Source organism: Hippichthys cyanospilos, chromosome 3 (genome assembly GCF_059441005.1).
Source record: "Hippichthys cyanospilos isolate Australia breed blue-spotted pipefish chromosome 3, RoL_Hcya_1.0, whole genome shotgun sequence".
Lineage (NCBI taxonomy): Eukaryota > Metazoa > Chordata > Actinopteri > Syngnathiformes > Syngnathidae > Hippichthys > Hippichthys cyanospilos.
The window spans coordinates 18428175-18452633 of NC_142371.1; the positions used below are offsets into that span (position 1 = coordinate 18428175).

Consider the following 24459-nt stretch of genomic DNA (forward strand, 5'->3'; position numbering starts at 1 on the left):
TGTTGCAGGCATGGAGGAATATATTTGTCGTAAAAAAAGGCATTTTTAGTTAAATTCCAAACGTAGTCGGGAAATCTGTAATCCCAGGCTGATACTTCTGGGAAAGGAAGGTGATTTGTCCCTCGACATTCCACCTTTTGCGCGGCTCCCGTTACCGTGAGGCCCGCCGGGGAGGATTTGAGGCACGGGGAACAAAAGGGGCGTCAGAAAGCACGGCGCCGGCGGTATCATGACAAGCGAGCGTTCTCGGGCGCCTGCGTTGACTCGATTCCAGCGGCAGACATTATCAAACGATCCAGATAGAGAGGGATTACAAAGACGAGCGGGCTGTCTGCTCCGCGGAGGAGGAGGGGGGTGGCAATAAAGTAGAGAAGGGCACTGACAGGACAGGAAGATGGGGGCAGGGGGGGTGTCATTGAATCACCCCGTTGGAATTTGAAGCCAAGTGGCAAACATTGAGAAGCCCATAGGGTGGAGCATGTGCCCCCACATTCGACCCGCACCCATTAAAACAGGTGCCCGCGTCATTAAATCATCCTCATTGCACCGACACCCAACAACGCTCAACATCTCTCACGTAAAGGCCCCAAGAACTTCCTTTCGATTTTCCCCTTTTGGCCATTTATCCGAATATCATACGGTATGCTTTCCAGTCGTAAATCCAAAAGTATCGGAACACGCAAGCCGTGTAATGATATCGCTGCCGATTCCGATATGAAGACAGAAGGGCCGTTTAAGTTGCAGCTTGTGTTTACGGCCGCAGTCAGATATGAAACCCAGCTCTCCCTTTACACCTGGTTGCCCCCCCCCCCCCCTTGTGTATTTTGACTGACACTTCATAATGTGGCTGTGCATTAGCAGTCCCGAGGAGGAGGAGGAGGGGGGGGGGTTCACTCTCCAGTTACACTCGACTGGCTGGCAGACGAGAAGAAAACACACGGCGCAGCCTGTTGATAACAAAACAGGAATGAGACTCTCTGATTTGACAATGTGAGGGGAATATTGGAAAGACGGAAGAATTTAAGGGGATAAAAGGTTTTGAATGATTTTTTTGTAGTCTACTAGGACTGCAGCTATTGGATTTTTTTTTTTTATGACACCATTCGCATAAGATTAAGTAGAGTTTTGATGCACAGATGGGCATTTTTAAATTGGCCATATTCTCACAATAATTACAATAAAGGAATTACGGTAATTAGGTATTCAGATAAAAACAAAAAAAATGTATTCATCTCTGCTTGGTGAAAGCATAATTATTAAAAACAGAAGACGATTGTATTCTCTAGAAACTCTGAGATTTTAGACAAATATCCCCCCATTTGTTTTATGAACTGAAGTGACGTCAAACCCGCAGTAGCGATTTTTTCTGCTTTGAATAAGACGCTTTGTTCAAAAGTGATCAGTAGGAACGGCATCTATGTCTGTTGAGTCATTTACGTCAATTAAATAGTCGTTGAAAAGTCATCCGTCGGCTCACCAGGCCTTATAGGAAAGTTGCGTGCAGCTAGACGCTAACGCTGCTAGCATCTAGTGCTGCTTTTTGCTGCTAGCGTTGATAGCCGCTAACCTAGGTGCCGCTGCTAATCACTGGCAAAAGGAGCCATATATACACACATGTTCACTGTATAATGAAACATTTTTGAGCATCCTTAATTAGCATAATTAGCAAATGAACTTGCCAAGGCAGAAATTTAAAAAAAATGAAAAAACTAAGAGCGTCTTACCTGCGTCGAAGTGCCACTCGTGCTCTTCCACAGATGCGACCTGCACCAAGCACACTACCAGCAGGGCGGCGAGCACAGAGAAAGGAGTCAGCCACCTGGCTGGCCTCGCCATGACTGGTTACCTGTCCGCAGACGGACTGTTGACCTCAGGCATTCCTGTGAAAAAGAAACGGGAAAAGAAGGAACATCAGAAACTGTTTGACCAAGAGAAGGAGTCACATGCGTTTCCATTTTTCTTCAGATGCGTTTATTTTGATTTTACTGCAGAAACCCCGATTCAAATATTATGATTGAACTTGGGAACTACATTAGTTATGGTATTTGAAGGCGTGTTCAATTTCTAGAAGACATGTTTTAGTTCTGGCTCATCTGCAGGAAAAAAAGTCTTAAAAATGACGATGTGCATTCAGATAAAACTTGACAAAATTATACTAACATGTTCTCCAAAAGTGGAACCATGACAAGAAGTTGATTTACATTCCAATTACTTTTCTCTCAATTTGAAAATATAAACTGCACTGTTCAAAGCAAAGCATTATATTACATTCGCTGATAAATACAGAAACCACATTGAAATCCCGCGTACTCCCTTTTGAGGTCCACATATCCCCATTTGAGAAGGGCTGCCCTAAACTATGAAAGCTAACATGCTAACTGTGCTGAATATATGTCAATGTAACGGACAAGTACAATAAAATAAAATTAAAATGCAAACGTTATTGTCTCTTTACTCTATCCTTAACTACTTGGCAACAATCATGGTCTTGTGAAAACACTTGGGGACCACAGTTTTTGTTAAGTTAGGTCTGAAAACTATTTTTAACTCCAAAACTGAACTCAGTTGTTCTATGTCATGTGTCATAGAAAGTTTTTTTCGCTACATGAACCCCATTTTCTGAGAAAAAAACATGCATATTTATGTATGCAAGCAAAAAACAAAAAACAAATGAATGGAAGTTTGAAACTTTAAACACAAAAAAACTGCGAGAAACAAAATGGAACTTACAATGCTATGCCCAAGGTTACAAGCTAGCAGAAATTCTCTTCATTGCTACTAAGCTAACTTTCTGAAAAACAAAACGTTTACAACTGAATAAAACTGCACAATGCACTGTTACAAACTAGCCCTCATCCCCTTCATTGCTACTAAGCTAGCTTCCTGACTAAACACTTTTTTTTTTTTAAACAAAATGGCGCTTAGAAGAGTTACAAGCTAGCACTAATCTTCTTCATTGCTACCAAGCTAGCTTTCTGTTTGCTATCACACAGTCTCAGTCCATTTGTAATCATTTATTACTACAGCTAATCAGTTGCTTATCTTCGGGGTAGAGGATTAGAGGAAAAAAAAAACACTTTACTGCAATTTGGGAATTAGCATGCCAATATGAATTCTTAAATCACCATAAAAAAAACTAACTGAAACCTTTCTTTTTCCTCCTGTAATTCTGTTAGTAAAAAACTGGTTATGTTCACAGATGTCTCGTTCACAGAGCTTCGCAAACTAAACAAAGTGCGAGCACAAAGGCAAAAGTGCCACAAGCCACTTTGCGGCGCTAATTTGTTTCTGCTCCTTGGCAGCGGCCTGCTGAGTGACAATGACGCTTCGCTGCCTGTAGAAAAGAACTCCAGCGGTTATCGAGGACGCTACAATTAGCAACGCGTTCAGTCTGTCGGCTGTTTTCCCCCTCGGGACTGGAGAAGCCCATCGTTTCTTCAAATTGCTGATATCAAACTTGCTTTGACTTAGTTGGACCGGTTTATCCAGCCAGGGGGGCTTTTTCGACAAAACAAATTAGCGTTGGAGAGAATAAAAAAAACAAGTTGCGGAAAAAAAAAAAAGGACCATCTCCCGCTTGATTTTCTGTGACTTTAACAAGCTTCTAAAATCATCCTAACACATCATTTAGCCTCTCTGTTTTTATCAGACAAAAACAAGACGACTTTTGCCCAACTGACATGACAGCTGACAGCTAGCATACTTTCCCCGTGAAACGTGTGCGGGGAAGAAGTCCAGTGGTGGCGCGCGGGGAGGAGGAAAGACGATAAGTGGAAGTCTGGAGTGGGAACGACAGCTGGGAGCCAAAGAGAGGCCGGTCTCGCTACCCGCCGGAGCCTCTGAGGGTTCAACTTGGGCTCCTCGGCCCGAGCGAGCCGGCCGACAGCTGACGCACAGCTGTAGCGGCCCGAGGAGGCCCGGCGTTGAGGGGGAACGTGCGGAAACACACTTGGGCCTCTCCTGTGATTTGCGATTCACGTGATCCCTATGCTAATTCTTTTTACTGCCTTAATTCGTAGAGATTAGCATTTTAGCGTTGATGTCGAACATGATTTGTGCTGGGGACGACGGGACAAATTGTTTGGAAAAACTTTGAGGACGACACCGTGACGTGGTGGTTAGCAAGTCTGAGCCCCAAAATTAGAGAGAAATTCCTGTTCTGACAATGAATACGCTTCGACATTCACCACATACTTCTTACGTTGATTCTCTAAAAGAGATTAGCTTTTTAGCGTTGTCAAAAATGATTTGTGCTGAGGATAACGCGACAAACTGTTGGGAACATTTTTTAAAAGTGACATGGTATCGTAGCGGTTAGCATGTCTGAGCCGTGAAATTTAGAGGATGAATCTCGTTCTGATATTGTACGCACTTTGCCAGTCCCACATGATCCTCACGCTAATTCTTCAAACGGCCTTAATTCGTAGAGATTAGCATTTTAGTGTTGCTGTCTAAAATGATTTGTGGTGGGGACAGCACGAGAAATTTTGACGCTAACATGCTGGCGTAGTTCTCAGCATGTATGAACCCCGAAAATATAGACTTATGTGCTTGGGCAATCCCCGCATAATTGTCATGCTAATTATTTCAAATGCCTTCATTCGTGGGGATTAGCATTTTGGTGTATGTGTCTAAGATGATTTGTGCTGGGGACGACAGGAGAAATTGGAGAAATTTTAAGGCTGACACGGTGGCGTAGTGGTTAGTATGTCTGAGTACCAACATTAGAGAGTAATTCTCGTTCTGACGGTGAATACGTGTCGGGATTCACCGCTAAATTCTTATGCTAACTCTTTAAAATGACTTAATTCACCAAATAATGATTATGCTAATTCTTTCAACTGCCTCAATTCACAGAAATTAGCATTTAGCCTAAATTCTTAATGTTTAGCATTTTCACATTGTCTAAAATGATTTGTGCTGCGGAAGACCACAAATTGTTGGGAAAGCTTTGAAGGTGACATGGTGGTGTAGTTGTTAGCACATCAGAATTCTAAGAACACACGATGAGAAATTTCTACCGTAGTGCCCTTCTCATCCAGAACAACGAAATGGAAGTGTTCACATGACAGCACAATAGGAGCGATGATGACTTTGTAGGCTGGCTGGCGACTTACGGGGCTTGGAAAGAATGAAAGCATGAGTGCAAAGGGCCAGCAAAGAGGGCAGAAAGGCACTCACAGCCCGTGCAGCTGTCCTGACAAGGTACATCTGACATATGTTCCCAGTAAGGACACAGAGATGGCGAGTACGTCTGGTTTCAAGTGGGCTTTAACGTGCTGTAATAAAAGCCGAGAATCTCCACTGATCACGTGTCGCTCGTCGTCAGCAAACAGCGGCTCTGACTGACTTGATATCAAATAGACCTGACTCCGGAATAAACACTCCAGACCTGACCCGGACCTTGGACACCCCAGAGCTGACCCAAACCTTGGAAACTCCCGACTTGATTCTGACCTTTGAGACTCCAGACTTGATCCTGATCTTTGAGATTCCATACTTGACTTGGACCTTTTGTGAGTCTGGATTTGATTGGGACCTTTGCGAGTCTGGACAATACTCGGATTGGGACCTTTGCGAGTCTAGACTAGACATGGACTGGTAGCTTTGCGAGTCTAGACTTGTCATGGACTGGTACCTTTGCGAGTCTCGCCTTGACATGGACTGTTACCTTTGCGAGTCTCGACTTGACATGTACTTTTACCTTTGCGAGTCTTGACTTGACATGGGCTGTTATCTTTGCGAGTCTAGACCTGACTTGGACTGGGACCTTTGTGAGTCTCGACTTGACATGGACTGGTAGCTTTGAGAGTCTCGACTTGTCATGGACTGGTACCTTTGCGAGTCACAACTTGACATGTACTTTTACCTTTGCGAGTCTCGACTTGACATGGACTGGTACCTTTGTGAGTCTAGACCTGACTTGGACCTTTGTGAGTCTAGACTTGACATGGACTGGTACCTTTGTGAGTCTAGACCTGACTTGGACCTTTGTGAGTCTAGACTTGACATGGAGTGGTACCTTTGTGAGTCTAGACTTGACATGGAGTGGTACCTTTGTGAGTCTAGACCTGATTTGGACCTTTGTGAGTCTAGACCTGATTTGGACCTTTGTGAGTCTAGACCTAATGGACTCAGAAGACCTTTGTGAGTCTAGACATGACTTCTTGAAATTCTTGTAGTCCTTCTTAAAAACAGACGATCGTTTTGTTGAATCAAAATAAAATGCACAAATACCTGCTTTTGTTTGGAGCAAAAATGATCAACATTTTCGCTTATTTTCTTCAAAATGTCCAAGCACAGATCAGGGAGAGGACGACATCACAAACACGAAAAGGGGGAAAAAAAAAAAAAAGGCAGACAAATGTTTTGGCGAGCGGCAAGCAAAGCGTCTGCAGCCATCCGAGAGCATGTTTTGTTGGCCGAGTCAAGTGGCGCTGAACAGCTGTGGTTAGCTTGCGCGCTGTGCTCTGACGTTCCGTCTTGGCTAATCCAGGCGCTGCTCTAATCACTGCACATGTGAGCAGCTGCTCTTACAAAGTTGAAATACAAAAAAGTCAGCATTGGAGGAGCCCTTTATTAGTTTGCATCATTGCCACATTAAGGATTTGGAGCACTGGCAGGTGTTTTGTGGAGCGGCCCCAACTTGGAACCAGAGATCCGTTCGAGATGAGATCCATGCAAGAGGAGATTTGTTTGCTTGAGCAAGCAGCCACTAATTGTGGTTTTCAACATTGGTCCCTCGCTGGGACTGAGGTCATGTGGGCCACTTTTACTTAATGCCTTGACATATGAAGGCAAACAAAAGGCTTTGGTGGTTGGAGTATCTCAAATCCAAACTTGACACAATTTGACTCGGACCGGACTCGCTAAATATTGTTACCAACTCAACTTTTATTCCTGAAAATTCATCCTCCTTCAAAAGAAATTTGAAGTAAAGCTTTTTCAGATGATCAAAATAGCAATCTGATTGGTTAACCTGATCGTGAACACCAAGGCATACAATCATCTCAGTCAACAGTAGTAAGGCTTTAACAACCATTGAGAATGGGTGTTAACCAAGACTTAAAACAAACAAACAATCTAAGATTCTTTAAGAAGACATCGAGGGCACTAGGTTGAACCTTTGTGGTCAAACGTTTACCCCTGATTTTGACTCGAACGTTTGTGCCCCAAGACTAAACTTGGACCTTGTGACCTGACCTGAGCTCGGACCTTTGTGACTCTATACTTAACATGGGTTTGGCCTTAGTGGCCCAAGATTTGACCAATGTGGTCCTAGATTTGACTTTGACCGTTACCTCAATAGAATTTGCTGGCACCTTTGTGTCTCTAGATCTGCCTGGCACCTTTGTGACTCTAGATCTGCCTGGGAGCTTTGTGACTGTAGATCTGACTGGGAGCTTTGTGACTCTAGATCTGGCTGGGAGCTTTGTGACTCTAGATCTGCCTGGCACCTTTGTGACTCTAGATCTGACTGGGAGCTTTGTGACTGTAGATCTGACTGGGAGCTTTGTGACTCTAGATCTGGCTGGGAGCTTTGTGACTCTAGATCTGCCTGGCACCTTTGTGACTCTAGATCTGACTGGGAGCTTTGTGACTCTAGATCTGACTGGGAGCTTTGTGACTCTAGATCTGACTGGGAGCTTTGTGACTCTAGATGTGACTGGCACCTTTGTGACTCTAGATCTGACTGGCACCTTTGTGACTCTAGATCTGACTGGGAGCTTTGTGACTCTAGATCTGACTGGGAGCTTTGTGACTCTAGATGTGACTGGCACCTTTGTGACTCTAGATCTGACTGGCACCTTTGTGACTCTAGATCTGACTGGCACCTTTGTGACACTAGATCTGACTGGGAGCTTTGTGACTCTAGATTTGACTGGCACCTTTGTGACTCTAGATTTGAGTGACACTTAGCGACACTAGATTTGAGTGACATCTTTGTGACTAGACTTGATTTCGACTCAGACCATTATGACTAGGCCTGAATTTGAATTTTGTGACCTGACAATATTTTATATCATATTTTCTGACATGCTACCAACCAAAACAGCAATCTTTTTTTTTTTTTTGCATTACATTGTCTATTGGGAAAAAAATGTCCCGTTTTTAAATGAAGAAACGGACACTAAACAATGTTTTTTTACCATCCGATTTGTCAATTAATCAACAGGTTATTCAAATTAACCATTAACTGCGGCCCTACCTTTCACAATCGCATTTGTAAGAACACGCGAAAGCAGACTTTTCATGGCTCGTATCATTTGCGTACACGGCTGTTAAGCAGCAAGCTCGTGAAGGGCGCGCTGACAACCTCCATGTGTGCTCGCTGTCGGAGTTTCTGCCGCTTCGCAACCGCAAACCCTTTGAAAGATGTTTCGCGGCGTCAACTTGTCAAAAGTTCTAACGGCGGTCGGAGAAAGGGATTTTGATGAAACACGGAAAAACTGGCACGCGGCTTCAATGCCGTTTACCACGTCTGACGTTCTTCTCTACCGTTTCCTGGCAGGTATGTAAGGCGTGCGGTCAGAAAACAAGTCAAGTTAAAAGGTACACCTTTGAAATAACAAAAGCATCACAGTGCTTTCTTTATCCGGGCACATCTGTACCACATTTAGACATGTAATCTATCCAATAAGACGAATTTCGTGTCTGTTTTTCCAAGACAGAAAACAAACTCAACATCATCTGCTATTAATACAAATTGGAGCTGAATGCTGAGCGCCAAATATCATCTTGGAAGTCGGGAGCTTTTCGAAGGGCACTTTGGCAGCTGCTTTGGAAGTCAACCTGCGCCAGTTTCCATTTTCTTTATCAAAACCGACGACGTGAATAAAAATGAAAGTCCCGTTTTGCTTTCCTTGAAATCGCACGAGGACACGGTTTGACCGACTACCACTTTGAGGTCAGGATTTTTTGAATGCACTAAACTGGGGTGGAAATGTAATGATTTGTAAATTTCAAAACAGTAAAAAACCTGCAGGTGTCTGATATAAGGATTGACGATTATCAGCCAAGCTTAATATAATTTTATTCAGTTGGAACAATTGCAATCTGAATAGGATACGTGGTTCCGAAAATTTATGTATGACAAAAAAAAGCGAGATAGTCCGAACATCTGCACCAATATTTGGAATTTTGAGGAATATCAGCATCAGTCTTTTTTAAAAAAAAATCTGATAACCGATTATAGCTGACTCTAAAATTGTTTACTTCAAGGAACTATTTATTTCAATGTTGAGTTAACTTATATAAAACCCTACTGACTATGAGAACACTTTGCCTTTTGTTTGAAATTAAATCAAAGATGAGTGAGATTTTAACATTTCCATTATTTTGAAATTTTGGAGAACGATTTACCGTAGAAATCAACCGAGGGCCTTTTACTGGTTTAAGTTTTTATTTTACCAAGAATTACCCGTGAGAGGCAGCATGGTGCCATTTGGCTTTAAGACTACTAGAAAATACAAAGAAGAAGAAAACACGAGAGAAAACAAATGAACCCAAATGTCAACTTGTTCGGTAACAACGTTACAAAAACAAATTGTCACTTTTATTGACGTGTAATGACGTTTGTCAACATTGACCGTTTTCTGAGCAAACCTGGAGGTAAAAATCCTTCTTAACGGATCCCAGACCACAAGCGGAGGGAAAACCTTCAAACTAGGCCCGATTATCAGAACGATCTCGCACGTCCTCTGTTGGAGGTGACTAATGTCCACAGGGGACAGCAGGAGCGCTAAGCTCTTTGTTTGGGACTTCCTTCGGACACGCTGGAGCTGGTTTGTGTGCGCCCGAAAAGTGCTGCGGGGAAGGAAGTATGAATTACTCCTCCATTCGGAGGATGGGAAAAGGGGGAGGTGACCCGGCGCTCGAGGTCATTTTGTGCGTTTTCCTGAAAACAGTTTTTGTTGCCGTGTGACTCAGACAAATTGAGGAAAGCACGAGTCCGCCAACAAGGACATTTTGAACTCGCGCTGTGTTTGCTGAATTATTAATGGATAACACGGACTTGAAATCAGTAGTCGGGAATACTCAAGTTTAACCTTTGCGTCCCCTTTCACTCACCAAAGTCATCAGCGGTACATCGGCATAAACACGGAGCAAATGTTCTATCGAGAAATGTTTGCACAGGCCACCGAACACAACAAATAATTCAATAATCATCCAAAATGAAAATATTCCTGATACAAATACAGTGATCCCCCCTACTTCGCGGTTAATGGGGGGTGTCAACCCCCCGCGAAGTGGGGTATCAGTTCCTAGATTTCTATGTACGCCCCAATATAGCTGCAGTAACCATAAACAATCTTTTTTTTGTATTTTTTGCCTATTTTATTTCCTTTCTCCTATTATTTAACATTACATTGTCCTTATTAACATTATTGTATATTCATTAAATATTCATTAAATAATTATTATTACTAGTTTGTTGAGAATTTGTTCTCAGGACTGGTTATCTGCACCAAGACTCCGGTGTAAGAGTACGCAAGTCATCACGTTGAACTTCACATTTATTTTGGCTCATGTATGGTGTATCATGTAGTATCTGTTGAATAATAAATCAACAACAATCTTAAAGTCAGTCAACTAACATATTAACACTTCATCTATGAATTTACTGTGTTTTTAGCCGACATTAGCGGGTTAGCAACAACTAACATCAACTACTAACTATAAAATGCAACCCAAACAAACACATAAACAGAATAAACACTCATCGCTTACTAAACATAGGCAGTAGCGTGCATTATCAACATAAATGATAATAAACTATAAATATGAGCTTACTTTGTCATTCACTACGTCACCGTAACGAGCCGAATGACGCACAGAGAATGTAAAACAGGAAACGGAAATGAAACGCGACCCGACAAATTAAAAGCATACGTTTCAAAATAAGATAAAAACGTCACAAACTAACGCTTGAAGGATTCTTAACATAGTTATTAACTGATATTACTTCGTTATTTGATTATCACAGTACTGTAGAGTGTACTATTTTGCCTTATCCATTTTTTTTTACATTTTTGCACATTTTTTAAATGATTTTTTATTTTCAAGTATTTTTAATTTTTCCTGGAAAAAAACGCAAAGTACTGAGACCGCGAAGTAGGAGGGATCACTGTACTGTATAATAGGGCCGTCTGTTATTAATAGTCTGTCTGCAACTGAATATTGGCTGGGAATAGTCAAATTAGCATTTATGCTAGTGCTCACCAGCGAAGCAAAAAGTTAAGTATTTTATTAAATGTCTCATATTTGGGAAATTACGGGAGTTGATTCAAGCTTACCAATAAGATATTTTGAGTGGTCAGCATTGCTCATCAAATTCTGCACCAGCGTGTCACACTTTTCTTCTATACACGGAAGCGTAAGCCGGCGCTGTGGTATGTAGCGCTAGTATGAGTTTGGGGAAGGCGGGCGGGGGTCATGAATTCTTCAACGGCGTAATGACTGAAAAGACAATGAAAGCGAGGAAGCACTTGAGCTTAAAGAACAAAATGAGCAGGTGAATCACCGCTGATGTAAGGCGAAATAAAGCGCACTAAAGGGGAACATTTCCTGGAATAATTTGTGAGTCATTAAAACCCAAGGAAAAAAAAAACAAACAGGCCCCCTGTGAGCGTACAAGAAGCTTAATAATTGCGCAAATTCACAAGATCTTAGTGACGGGGACGTATGAGTCTGGCCGTGAAAAAAAATGAAGGTAATAAGAGTGGGAGTTTGCCGTCGCAAAACGCTAGTGAGCGCCAATCGATGCGGACTTGCAGCCCCGCTCAATGCAAGCTTTCGGGTTATTTATTTATTTATTTTTTTGAAATGGTGACTGATGACCACGGCTCAGGCTGCAAGAGCAAAGCCGGCTTCATCAGCGCCAGTCACGTCCGCTACAAGGTGAAAGAAAACATCGCTAGCAGCAAAAGCACATTTGCCTTTATGACTCTCCCCAATAAAAAATCATCGCATAAATTCATAAAACTCGGCGTTGATGACAAGCACGGGCGATCCATGAGGACGCGATCCATAACTCACGAGTAGTTTAGGTTCAAACGGGAACCGGCGGCAAGCTTGAACGAGGACGTTTTTTTGTTTGTATGAATTAGGGCAAAAAAAAAATTCAATCATTCTAATCTATTACAATATTAACTGATTTTATAGACCCTTGTTGTTAGGGTCAAATTCTGATATTTTCTATGTTACCGAGTAGAACGTACCAACAATTTGGCGACAATGTAAAAATTGATGGCAAAACAGAAACAATCTCATTCTTGTAATTTCTTTGTATTTTATAATAATTGTAATTTTTATGAGTGAGTGAGAGAGTGATTATAGGACACACCCATACAATAGCCCTTCATTTTGAAAAACAAAAAAAAAAAGTGTGTCATGTATGGAGAATTACAATATTTAGAGACATCATTTTTATATTAAAAAAAAATTATTCTTGTAGAAAATATTCAAATATAATGAATGATGACTTAAAAAAAAGGTTTAAAAATATTTTGGCAATGACTAATTTGAAAAAATAAAAAATTATGGATGATTAAATGCTTTAAAAACACATCTTTCTACCTCCTGTTCACTTCCTGTGCTCAAAGTTTGGGTAATGACCAATCATGGCTCACCTGTTGGTCATGTGATGTTCATAAACAGAGCTGTGAACTTGTCACATGTCATGTCTTGTTCAGGCGACTGAGTGGAAAAAAAAGTGTTTTTAAAAGTAGTACTGTAATTGAATGTGAAAAATAATTTGTCACGCTAACTCATTCAATCCCAAAGACGTTATTTTACGTGCTTACGCGTCCAGACATTCAATCCCAGGTACTTATTATATTTCCTCCAAATACTTTTAAGCGATAGCTTAAAAGTGTCTAAAAATGGCTAGTACTGAAACAATTAGATAAATATGAACTTTAAATTGTATATAAACTTTAAATACTCCTTTAAATTGTACAAATAATGTCTGAATAATTAGTACCTATTGTAAACAAGTCTAAATCTAAAAAATAAGCTACCTTTCAAATGCTGTCTTTGATTATTTTTTTTCCCAATCAAAAGCATTTCATATCAGAGCGAAAACACTGAAAGAAGCCACTAGGGAGCTGAAATTTCACCCAGATGGTGACAACTTGTCAAAGTTCAACATGGTTCCTCTTGTAAAGGCTAAAGGTGTTTTTAGGGCAGTTGCAAATCCAACACAGCGCGTGTGTGTGCGTCTGTGGACAAGTCGGGAAGTGTTTTGGTTCCCACCCGCAAGTCAAGTCGGAACATGCCTGGCGTTGGCCGAGCAACTTCACTTTCCCTCTCGCTCGTTTCGGTTAATCCGCGAGAAACGAAAGGAAGGAGCGGCGCCCGGCTCGCGCGCCGACGCGGGCCGCTCGATAAAAGCTCGATACGAGGCCTCGCGCTCGGGCGCTTTCATTTCGACACGCCTGGCGCGGTGAGGGCTTCATTAATTTAATCACGCCTTTTGGAAACGATCACATATCAGCCGGTTAGTCCACGCGCCGTCGACGTTTCTTGAATAGTTGCTATGGCAACGCTGCTACCTGGACCAAAAGGGCTTTTTCTCTTGTTCGTGGTGTTTGCTTGTTAGTAAACGCAAATACGTGAGCTCAAGAACACATAGATTTCGCTATGTACTGTACATGTCTATAGTTTTTGTCTCGAAAACATATGAGCATCTTTATGCAGACGTATTGATCAGACAGTGCCATTAAATATCAAAAAAAACATTTTTTGCCAAACTACCATTAACCTGGAGCTCAGCAGCTTTATAATTGAGCAAAATTACTTCCATTAACTGTAGAATACGCTGCCATTAATCATAGGCTTATATATATATATATATATATATATATATATATACGTATATATATATATATATATATATATATATATATATATATATATATATATATATATATATATATATATATATATATATGAGAGTCCAAAAAGTACGAAGGTAATCAATTACTTTAGTAAGTACTTTGGTAATTGGTTACTCTAGTTTTTAAGTACTTTCGATTTTAAAGTAATCAATTACTGGTATGTTAATATATATATATATATATATTTAAGGAGTGTCCAAAAAGTACGAAGATAATCAATTACTTTATTAAGTACGAAGGTAATTGGTTACTCTAATTTTTAAGTACTTTAGATTTTAAAGTAATCAATTACTGGTATTTTAATACTTGAGTAATCGATTCAGTGCTAAATTGCCTAAAGTATTTGATTACTTATAATTTTATTACCTGAAGTAACATATTAGTTAATTTCGTACGAGCCGTTTTTAAACGCGCTTGAACATTTTGACCACAAAACACCTATAAAAGGTTTGAATGTCTGGACTCCTAAAAAAAATAATAATAATAAGTTAAATTACATCTCTGGGACTCAATCAGTTAAGTTGTTAACTACCAAGGCTAAAAACTGGCAAAAAAAAAAAAAGATCATCAATAGTACAACTTCATTAGTATCAGTAATCGGTATCGGCGTTGAATGTTGCTTTCTTCCACTGGAGTTTTTCATTGTTTAATTTTCTACTGCCAAAACGCAAGTCAACAAGGAGGTGCCAGCGACCTTTGCTTGGAGCCCATAATGAGAAAACCGCCGGTGTTAAAACTCCTAATGAGGCTCGAGCAAACAGGCCGCCGTTACCACGCCGGTGTCACGAGTGGGCTTTGGCCAATCCCTCTCTTAGACTCCGCCACGCGATTCCCACAATTCAATTTGCACCCTCGTGCCGGCACCTGCGAAAGCATGTGACGGGCCGGCGCCACTCCGAGGAAACGTCGGGAGGAGCGGCGAGACGGACCCGACGAAACCAAGCAGAGAGAGGACAAGAACAGAAACTCTGCAGGGGGGGGGGGGGGGGGGGCACAAAACCACTCCGAAAGCACGGACGGGGGAATTGAAAGATGATTATAAAGAGCGGAGAGGAAGGGCGTCCTGGAAAAAACGTCCAACAGGAACCGGTTTGGTGGAGCTTCGCAGCCTGAGTCACAACGGGAAGAAAACAAAAATGGAGGAGCCAATTAATCATCAGGCCTAATGACAGCCTTCATTTTCTTGTTTTCCCATTCAAAATTGGTGAAGCTGATCAGTCGGGCTTAAAAATAAATAAATAAATCGCGTGTAACTGCTCCCCCCGCCCCCTTGCTGAAAAGGAGGAAAAAGTAACAGGTAACTTCAAAGAGGAGGCTCGATTACTCAACTCTATCAGCAGCCAATTGTACGGTGTCTTGTTTAGAGGTCCTCTAAAAAATATATATATAGTATTTTCAACTAACTTGATTGACAAAAAATAAAATGAGGCAATTTACATATTTATTTAGCTAGGAAAAGTCAAGCTAATGGTCGCCAATGCCGGAGGAAGGCCAACTTTGAAAATAAACGTTAACTTTACGAATAGCAAATCGATGCCTTGGTACACTTTTATTTTGGAGTGGGTCCAGGCAGGGTCGATCGCTAATTATGCTAATGGATGCCCATAAAAAACATATTAAAAAGACTGAATATGAACGAAAACCTGAGTTTGAAATCTCGTTTCACTGTTTTTAAATCTTCAAACTCCAAAGCTTGGGAACCCCGAAAAAGTCCAAACAAACCTCTGCAGGGTAAAATTCAGTTCTTCTGAATTTCCCGCGTGAAAACAGCGAATTTTGTCAAAAATAGTTTGAAAAATGTCACGCAATGCTTCTTGGGTTTTTCATCCTTTTTTCGCTCCCCTGTAAAATTCGCCTATACCCCAATAAATTGTTTGTTGTATTTGGTACACGGGTAGCCCGCGTAATGGCCTTCCTTCATTATACAAGCAATGTGCTTGCCAAAACAAAAACAAAAAAAAGAAGCGTGAGCGTTAGCAGAAGTGCTAAGCTGGGCCCGCAGGCTGACACCTCAATCACAGTGGGCCTTCTAAAGAGACTTAAATTACGCGGCTCAGGACAAGTTGCTCATGCTAATGTGACACGCCCCCCCCCCCCCCCCCCATTTCCCCCCCCCCCCCCCCCCCCGCGGGCACTATGATGCATCAGCCAGCTCACAGCGGAGAGGAAAATGTACCGCGGCTCATTCGACTTTGATGGCTGCTTCCAAGTATGTTAGAGCGTCGACGTTGCCAGGAGACTTTGGTGATTGATAGCCGCCTTACTGGGCCCGTATGTGTGAGGTCTTGAGTAGATCAACAAAGAATTGGGAAAAAAAAAAAGGATACGGAATATGTATAAAGGGATGGAAATGAGCTCAAGTAGCATTGCTTTCAATGTTTTTTTTTAAGGCAATGGTAAATCAATCTCATGGATTTCAGTGTTGTAATGGATATGACTCAAAAGCAATTGATGTTCTTACAACTAATATATATATATATATATATATATATATATATATATATATATATATATATATATATATATGTATATATATATGCACACACACACTGATACCACATATCGATACCGGGCCGATATCTGACTTTATTTCAAGGAATCGGTACTTGTGAAATTTAAAGGAATGCTATACCTTTCTTTAAAATGACCTGTCATTGTTTTGTTTTTGTTTTCTATCATGTATTTCTAAGATCCGGGTGAAATTTCAGCTCCCTGTCTTCTTTCAATACAATCCCTTGGATGTGAAATGCCTTGGATGCAAAGAATTGGACAAAATACCACACTAAAGTTAAACAGCTCAAAACATTGCTTTTGGGGGGAAAGTGTTACGTATCAAAGTACTTGAGGTATCAGTACTTGGTATCGGTATCGCTAACTACAAGAGTACTCGCACCAAAAAAAGTGTCTAATGAACGATATCAAATACTCAGCCTCACTCCCTCAAATAATCCCTGAAATGTCACAGCTTTCATCTGGGGGTTTGCAAGATCATCTTTTTCATATCAAATTTCATATGCAGGAGCGTGGGGGGGAGGGGGGAAGGGGGGGGGGGGGGGGACCTGCCGAGTGAAAAACGAGGCGGCCTGCCAAAATATGATGGGAGACAAATGACAAAGTCTTTGAAGTGGAGCTCACAAGCCAAGATGTAAGTTTTCCTGGGCACGCGCACGGCGCTTATCTCACCACGGCGTCCCTTGACGGGACCAGCCCGATGCAAGATCACAGGAGACGGATTATGGAGAAGGAGGGAGGGGGCGCGGGGATATGAATCAATCATATCGCGCCGCTTCAAAGTTTTTCCATAGCCAATCGAGACACTGGAAAGATAAGGCACCGCGGCATGTCCATTGTCACAGAAATGTTTCTATCCTCAAAATCAGATAGTGCTTCACGTTTGGAGCAATAAAGACTGTAAAGATATTTTTTAGGGGTCCCCGATCCGATATTGATATTGTATTTTATCCGTCACCATCCTATATCATCACTCATACACAAGCAGTCCATTCCACAATCCACTCCTGTATTATGAGCCTGCGAAGTTTGAGGCGTTAGCATTTAGCTTAGCCTAGCAATAGCGTATCTTGGAAACTTTAGAGTGGCAAACTGACACTACCGCCACCTAGTTTGGAGTGCGGGTACTGCATCCCGTTTGCATATTTGTCATCTAACTGTTTGCACCCAACTGTGACGTATGAAGCGATTAAAAATAATTCATCATAATCAATGTTCATTTTACCTCTGGAAACAGGATTATTTGGAGTCCCAAATACCGCGCCATAAAAGGACAAAGTAGGTCTACGGTACTTAATAAACCGTGATGCAAATACACCATAATAAATTTAATATCTCCGCCAAACAATGTTGGGCCAGACGATGCTTCAAAATAAAACCTGGGATATCAAGTAATGTATGAAACCAACGTCATTGGGTCCGCTTTTATTTTGAAGTTACGACTGGAAGCAATCAACGACTTAATCATTTTCTTATTTAGATGTTTAAAAAAAACAAGGCACATCTGATGGGCGCACGTTGATTTGAAAATACGAGTCAAGAATGATGCGTCGAGGACAAAGGGACGCAAAAAAAAAAAAGAGCACTGATAATGGAATCCAGATCAGTGGCTTTTGCTTAATCCTAACAAACAGATATGAGAAGATCATCTGCTCGGCAGAGGTAATTAAAGGCACGTTGGAAGATTCACAGAGAGGAAAATCCAATAAAGCCGCCAATCGTCAACTCGACAAGTAAAACACACTTTGATGCCGTTAACGCGATCGATGCGCTCGTCAGACCACAGCAGTCAATTCAGTTGCGAGGCCAGAGCGTCCGGACTTGATGAGGACGCGCTTGACGAACCGAGGACGTGCCTTGCCTTCCTTTCCTAATAAAATGGAGAGTCTGGCCCTGGAATTCCCGAGCACCCCAAGCAGCCGCGCTTTTTAACCCTTTCGGTGCCGGGTGTTATCGAAAAGGCGATCCCCGGAGCGCCAGTCCATTTTCACACGGGGTCGAGAAAATATTCCGTGCTTTGTCTACGTACACGTTGGTGGTACCATATGAAAGATTTGATGTTTGTGAAAGGGCATTGACTTTGACACGAATATTTTTTGGTTTGGTGGCATCTCAACAGTGTTTCTCTTCATTATTTAAAACATGAATAAAAACAATGAAAATGTGTTTTTGATGACAAAATAACAGTATATATATATATATATATATATATACACATATATATATATATATATATATATATATACATATATATATATATATATATATATACATATATATATATATATATATATATATATATATACATATATATATATATATATATATACATATATATATATATATATATATATATACATATATATATATATATATATATATACATATATATATATATATATATATATACATATATATATATATATACATATACATATATATATATATATATACATATATATATATATATATACATATATATATATATATATATATATATATATATATATATATATATATATATATATATATATATGTATATATATATATATATATAAACTAGACTAATATAGTGTTTGATTGGTTTGATTTTGAGAAAAAAAAAAAAATCTAGCCTTGTGACTGGCACACAACAAATTTTTTACACAATGAAAATTCTTGTTCATTGCACGCAAAAGAGTTAATGAACTTTGGGAGCCAAAGCGGTGAAACAGCCAAGTGTGAAGAACATGGCATTACGCAGGACTGGCCCGCGGATGTCTCAACGCCCCGATACACCTGCTCGAGTCTTTTGACAGAGCTCGCCGCGCACAAAGCAAATAAGGCGCCACCCACCAGACAAAAAGGAGAAGATAAAGCGCCAAATGGGCTGTGGGCAATCATTAACTGGGCTGGACCAAACACGCTTTTATTTTGTCTTTTTGTTTAAAAAAAAAAAAGGGTCTTTTCAAATTGAAGCGGAATTGGCACAGTAACAAATAAAACATATTGTATTGTATTCTATTCTGTGAAAGATTAGTTTGGCAAAATTCTGACCAGAATTCACACTTTAAAGGGGAATTTGGCTATTCTAGAAAACAAAACTAATAGTGAAAATTACAAGAATTATAAGAAAGTCAAGGGAGAAGTCTGACTATCTAAAATCAATCAAATTAAATAAATACAAGTCAATAAATTAAATTAAAGATAGAATTTTATTTTTATTTAACTTACTATAAAGTGCACACTGGTTATTCGCAGAATACATTAAACTGAATACTGAGAATTCTGACTTCAAAGTGCAAAGTGGTATTTTAAAATGAATTATGACTATTTTCATAATTTATTCAACTGATTCTTACTTTGATGCACTTGGGTATTTTTTTCAGTTTTAGACTAACCTGTAACCTGTATAAATGCTGTAAAAAGCAGTAATCGAAAGTTGTCAAAAATTGATTTCTATATCTTTTAGATGCTAATTTTATTTAGCGTCGGTGGGGCGAGTGGGGGGGCACTGACAATAAAGGCAGAATTCTCACTTTAATCAGAAATCTGACTTGAACGTGAGAATTCTGATTATTCTAAGTATTTTAAGATAAAACATGCATGGCTGCATTATGAAAAAAACCAACCTTATTCCCCCCTCGCAGTTTCCAAAAACATGTTACTAACACAAGTGTCCAGAACCTCCCATTCAGCAGTTTCCCATCTCCTCCCGCGTTCCCTGGCGCGGAACGCGCAATCCCATAAAGAGCAATTAGACGGTGGCGAGGGCTCCCGTGGGACGCCGTGGGAGAAATTAGCAGGCGAAAGCCCATTAAACAAGCAACCTGGCGACCTGCGCACGCCCCCCTGGTGGTTAGGGGCCCCTCCTCACTACATCTCCCTCACCCTCTGTAAAAAAAAAAAAAAGGCAAAATGCTGCCAAAAAGCCTATAAAGTGAAAAATCCCGTCTTGTGCGGGCTTGGAGGAGCCAGTAAGACGTCCACTGCTTTTACGTGCCAACAAAGGTGGGCGCCGCATGGAATAGATGCTAGGTCTTCATTGCATGGAACATCTCCAACATAGACTGGGAGTCTTGAGTCAAAAAAGAAACTTTTTTTCCTCAAAAGACTGAACATGACTGCGTGTTTAGCACCTATCATATTTATAAAAAAATGGATGAATGGATATTTTCAAGCAAATTTCACTAGAAGGCCGGAATTGAACCTGTGACCTCTGCATGTGAGGCTCAAGTGTTAATCAGTCTGATACAGTGTCACCCCCTTAAGTATATATATTTTTTTTAAAAAGCTTTTTTTTTTTTAACTGAAAATGATGTTTTCTTTGCATGTTAATAAAAAAAAGTCTATGATCATATGGAACTTGCAAGCATGTTTTCACAGCAAGCCGCAGGGCCTCAGGTCATGTTTGTGTCTGCTACCCCCAAGGCAAAACCACATGCGTGTGATGTTGTCATCAGAGGGGTCACCTGAGGTACTGCGAGCGTATCGGGGGTTACACCTGCATGCGCTGAGGCGCCGACCCCGAGAGCTGGCCCGTGGGGCCGTTCCGCAAAGAATGGCTTTTGTTTGACTTTGTTTTAGTGAGGGAGTGAGGAGGAATGCAGCTCCAATTTAAGGACCCCCACCCCCCCAAATTGTGTAAAGTACTTTACGTGTACATACCCTAAATAACTAACCACAATAAGATCCTTTAGCATGTTTGTATTAAAAGCATGAAGTTATTAGACTTTGATATCAACAGTGGTATCGGGTATCGAACATCCCTAATTGCGGCTGTCAAAAATAAATACTCATTCAATTTTTAGCATTTCCTACCTTCGGGGGACCCGAAGAGCAAAGTACGTGTTTCGACTTCAAAATATTCAGTTTCATCTATCGACTGTTAATACAGTCAGCACGGAATAAAAAGTAGGCTACTGTTGCCTTCAAGGGACAAAAATGCTAATAAAACTCGGCTGGTAAATGTATAACTTGTCAGTAGTTTGGATTTGTGTTTCAAATGTCACATTGAAATGGTCAGCAGTGAATAACAAGAACCTACGGTGGCTCTGAAAGGGCAAAAAGAAACAATCTCCTTTAAAAAATTGCTAATATCGCTAATTATTCACATTTCTTTTGTGGCTTTTACATAAATAAGTAGTGTGGTCTTTTGGGGACGAAAATGCAAAGCTAACTCTGTGAAGCGTGCTAGCATTTGGATTTTTATTTCAACTGCACAACTCGATCAAAGCATCATTGGAATCGATACTGTAGCAATAGCCAAGTTTTAGTTTCTCGTGAGTCACTCACACAAAAAGCAAAAAAGACTAAATATTGTGGCATGAAAGGTTATTTTCAGTGTCCTTTATCTTCTTTACATGTTATATATACAAGTTACTGAAAAGCCAAAATAATTTAAAATACCATCAATACCATGAATCCGAAAGTATGTTGTATCAGCGATACTGGGACCATTAGATACTAGGTATCGATACCAAAATCTGATGGGCGTGCTGTGTCAGGTGGCCTCAAAGGAAGAAGATGCAAATATCTTCCAAATAAAAGCGCTTCCTACTTCTCAATATTCCACTCAGTGTTTCGCCTGTCAAATTAATATATCCAGCAGAGGCAACAGCTTATAGCAAGCAGTATAAAGTGGCCTTGAGGGAAGGAAAATTAAGTCTATTGTAAAACTGAGTGCGTCAGATTTGTGTTTCAGCTGTCAAATGAATATGGTCAGCGGTATTTCAATGCGGTACGGTAGCCTCATGGGGCAAAAAAAAGCAAAACGCTTTATTTGTTGTCTCAATATACAAATTAATGTTTCAACTGTCACATTTTTTACTAGGAATCAGTGGCTACCAAGTGATGTGGTACAGGGGCCTTTTAGGGACAAAATAGGCTAATCTTGGTAAAGATCTCAAATTTTAAAATTCGTGTTTCAGAGTCACAAGTGGCTACATAATTTACATGTTATTTAATAGGAAAAAAAACTACAATTCCATATGAACGACATTGGGAACATTATTGACTTATTATCAATCTCAATTACCGCACAACGAAGAGCAAGCTGTGTACGGTGGCCTCAAAGGAACAAAAGAGGCAAATTTCTGCCAAATTCAACTTGGGCTCGTCGATATTTCGTCAAAAGTGTAAAATTAATATATCCACCATAAACAACACCTTATTGGAAACAGTATAACGAAACTATTGTAAAGTCAAAATTTGAGTTTCGACAATCAAATTAACAAGGTCAGCATAAAATAAATAAATAAGAGCAGTGTCACTGTAGCCTTGAAGGGACAAAATAAACAAAGCGCTTTTTTTGACATCACAACAAATAAGTACATCTGATGATTTGGTTCGCAGAAATAACACTTTCACATTTTGCGAACAACGATAGTGATTATTATAATCATTTCGAATCAGTGGGCCACCTTGCACAGGCGCGCATGCGCTCCGTTTGCAGTGTACTCGAGTTGGCAGTAAATCCAGGTCGTGATGCACACTGTCAGAACATTTCAGACACGCGGCTGCTAATATCCGTGCGCAACGTTACACCTTGGACGGAAGGCTCCGTCGGCGTGGCGGCGGTCCAGAACCGTTTCACGACCGAGACTGACAGACGCCAAGCCACGCGCAAACACGCACGCGCATACTGCAGCCGCCAATAGCGAGCGAACGTACCTTATAGAGAGCCCACACGCTACTTTCTGACAGCACCGCACCTCCAAAACTTTTGGATCACTCCGGCGAGGACCGAATTTCTGGAAGCGTCCAAAAAAAAAAAAAAATCCTTACGAAGTGTTCACTCCAAAGTCGGCGAGGTGTCTTGCTTCGCGCTTTTGTACTTGTCACAAAGCAACGGGAAATGTCGGAAAATAATCGGAGCGAAGGAGAAGTAGACCTGCTCGGTTCCGTCCGCGAATGCGAGCTCCGCGTTTGTGCCGAGGCAGCCGGTCCACAGCGGGCGTCACCAGGTGCTCATTTACATAACTGCACCGGCTGTGGCCAATCAGGGAAGAGAGCAAGGTGCCTCATTGGATATTCAAAGAATAACCAGGCCAATAGGAAGCTGCGGTAGGCGGGACTTTGTGCCGGACAACTTAGGAGTGAAACTTGAAGTGTGTGTGAAAAGCTTTTTAAAATACTGCACAGGAGCTCTGATTGCATGCCTTGTTAACCCTTTGCTCCCAATAATAAACACGCTACAATAGAAAAGAACAAGGCGGCGCTCTGCAAACTTTCCAGAACATATCGCTTTAAAAAAATTGGCTCAATTGTTTTTTTTTTCATGAATTAATAAGCAAAACCCTCCTGTTTTTAGCCATCTGAGGAACGCAAATTTTGCCACATGCTGTTAGCTGAAAATGACAACACACTTTTGCTCAGGCAGAGACCAATCAAGGCACAGCTTGTGAGTGTCACATGACCAAACTCAGAAAACAAGGTGAGCCATGGTTGGTCGATATCTGAATTGGGGAATACCATTGAATTTTGAAGCCTAATTCAGAGAATAAAAACTTCAAACTCTGAATTATTATGAAAAGTTAAACATGTATTTTTTGAACATATCTACAATACTGTATTTCTAACAGTTTTTTTTCAATTAATGTTCATACGGTGTTTTCTCGCGACAATGCGGTTCACATTTCACGCTGGCTGGTTTTTTTTCATCAAGATTTGAATTTTGAGAGTGTAAATAAAATCTGAAAAAAAAATTCTTATCAATTGAGAAATATTGAAACACAGAATACATTTTAAAAAATAAAAACTACTATAACTGAAAGAAGTATAAAACATGGAGAAAAACAAATCAACCTTTACTTTGCGAATTCTTGAAGGAACGCTGCAACGATGATCTACTTTATTCACTGTATATTATTTAAACTGTAAATAATCGTTTAATGACGCAAACCAGCCCATTTTATTTATGATTTTATGCAATTACGTCCTAACCTAAACTACAATTTTTCTTTTGAGTGTTCCGAAAGACTCGGTGCAAAGCGTTTCATGCAGAGCTGGCGCTTGTGAAGCAAACTTTATTATAGAGCGTCGGTGGCGTAACAGCATAGCATTACAG

At 40.6% G+C, this 24459-nt stretch overlaps 1 protein-coding gene across 1 annotated transcript in view; it reads right to left on the reverse strand.

The window, feature by feature from the left end:
* Positions 1–23304, reverse strand: part of ddr1 (discoidin domain receptor tyrosine kinase 1) — a 51446-nt gene extending 28142 nt beyond the window's left edge. The window contains exons 1-2 of the mRNA XM_088410614.1: positions 23064–23304; positions 1725–1880 (exon numbers count right to left, since the gene is read on the reverse strand). Coding sequence (XP_088266740.1) covers positions 1725–1836 — 112 coding nt within the window. The 5' untranslated portion in view covers positions 1837–1880; positions 23064–23304. The remainder of the gene's footprint in view (positions 1–1724; positions 1881–23063) is intronic.
* Positions 23305–24459: the final 1155 nt, after the last annotated feature.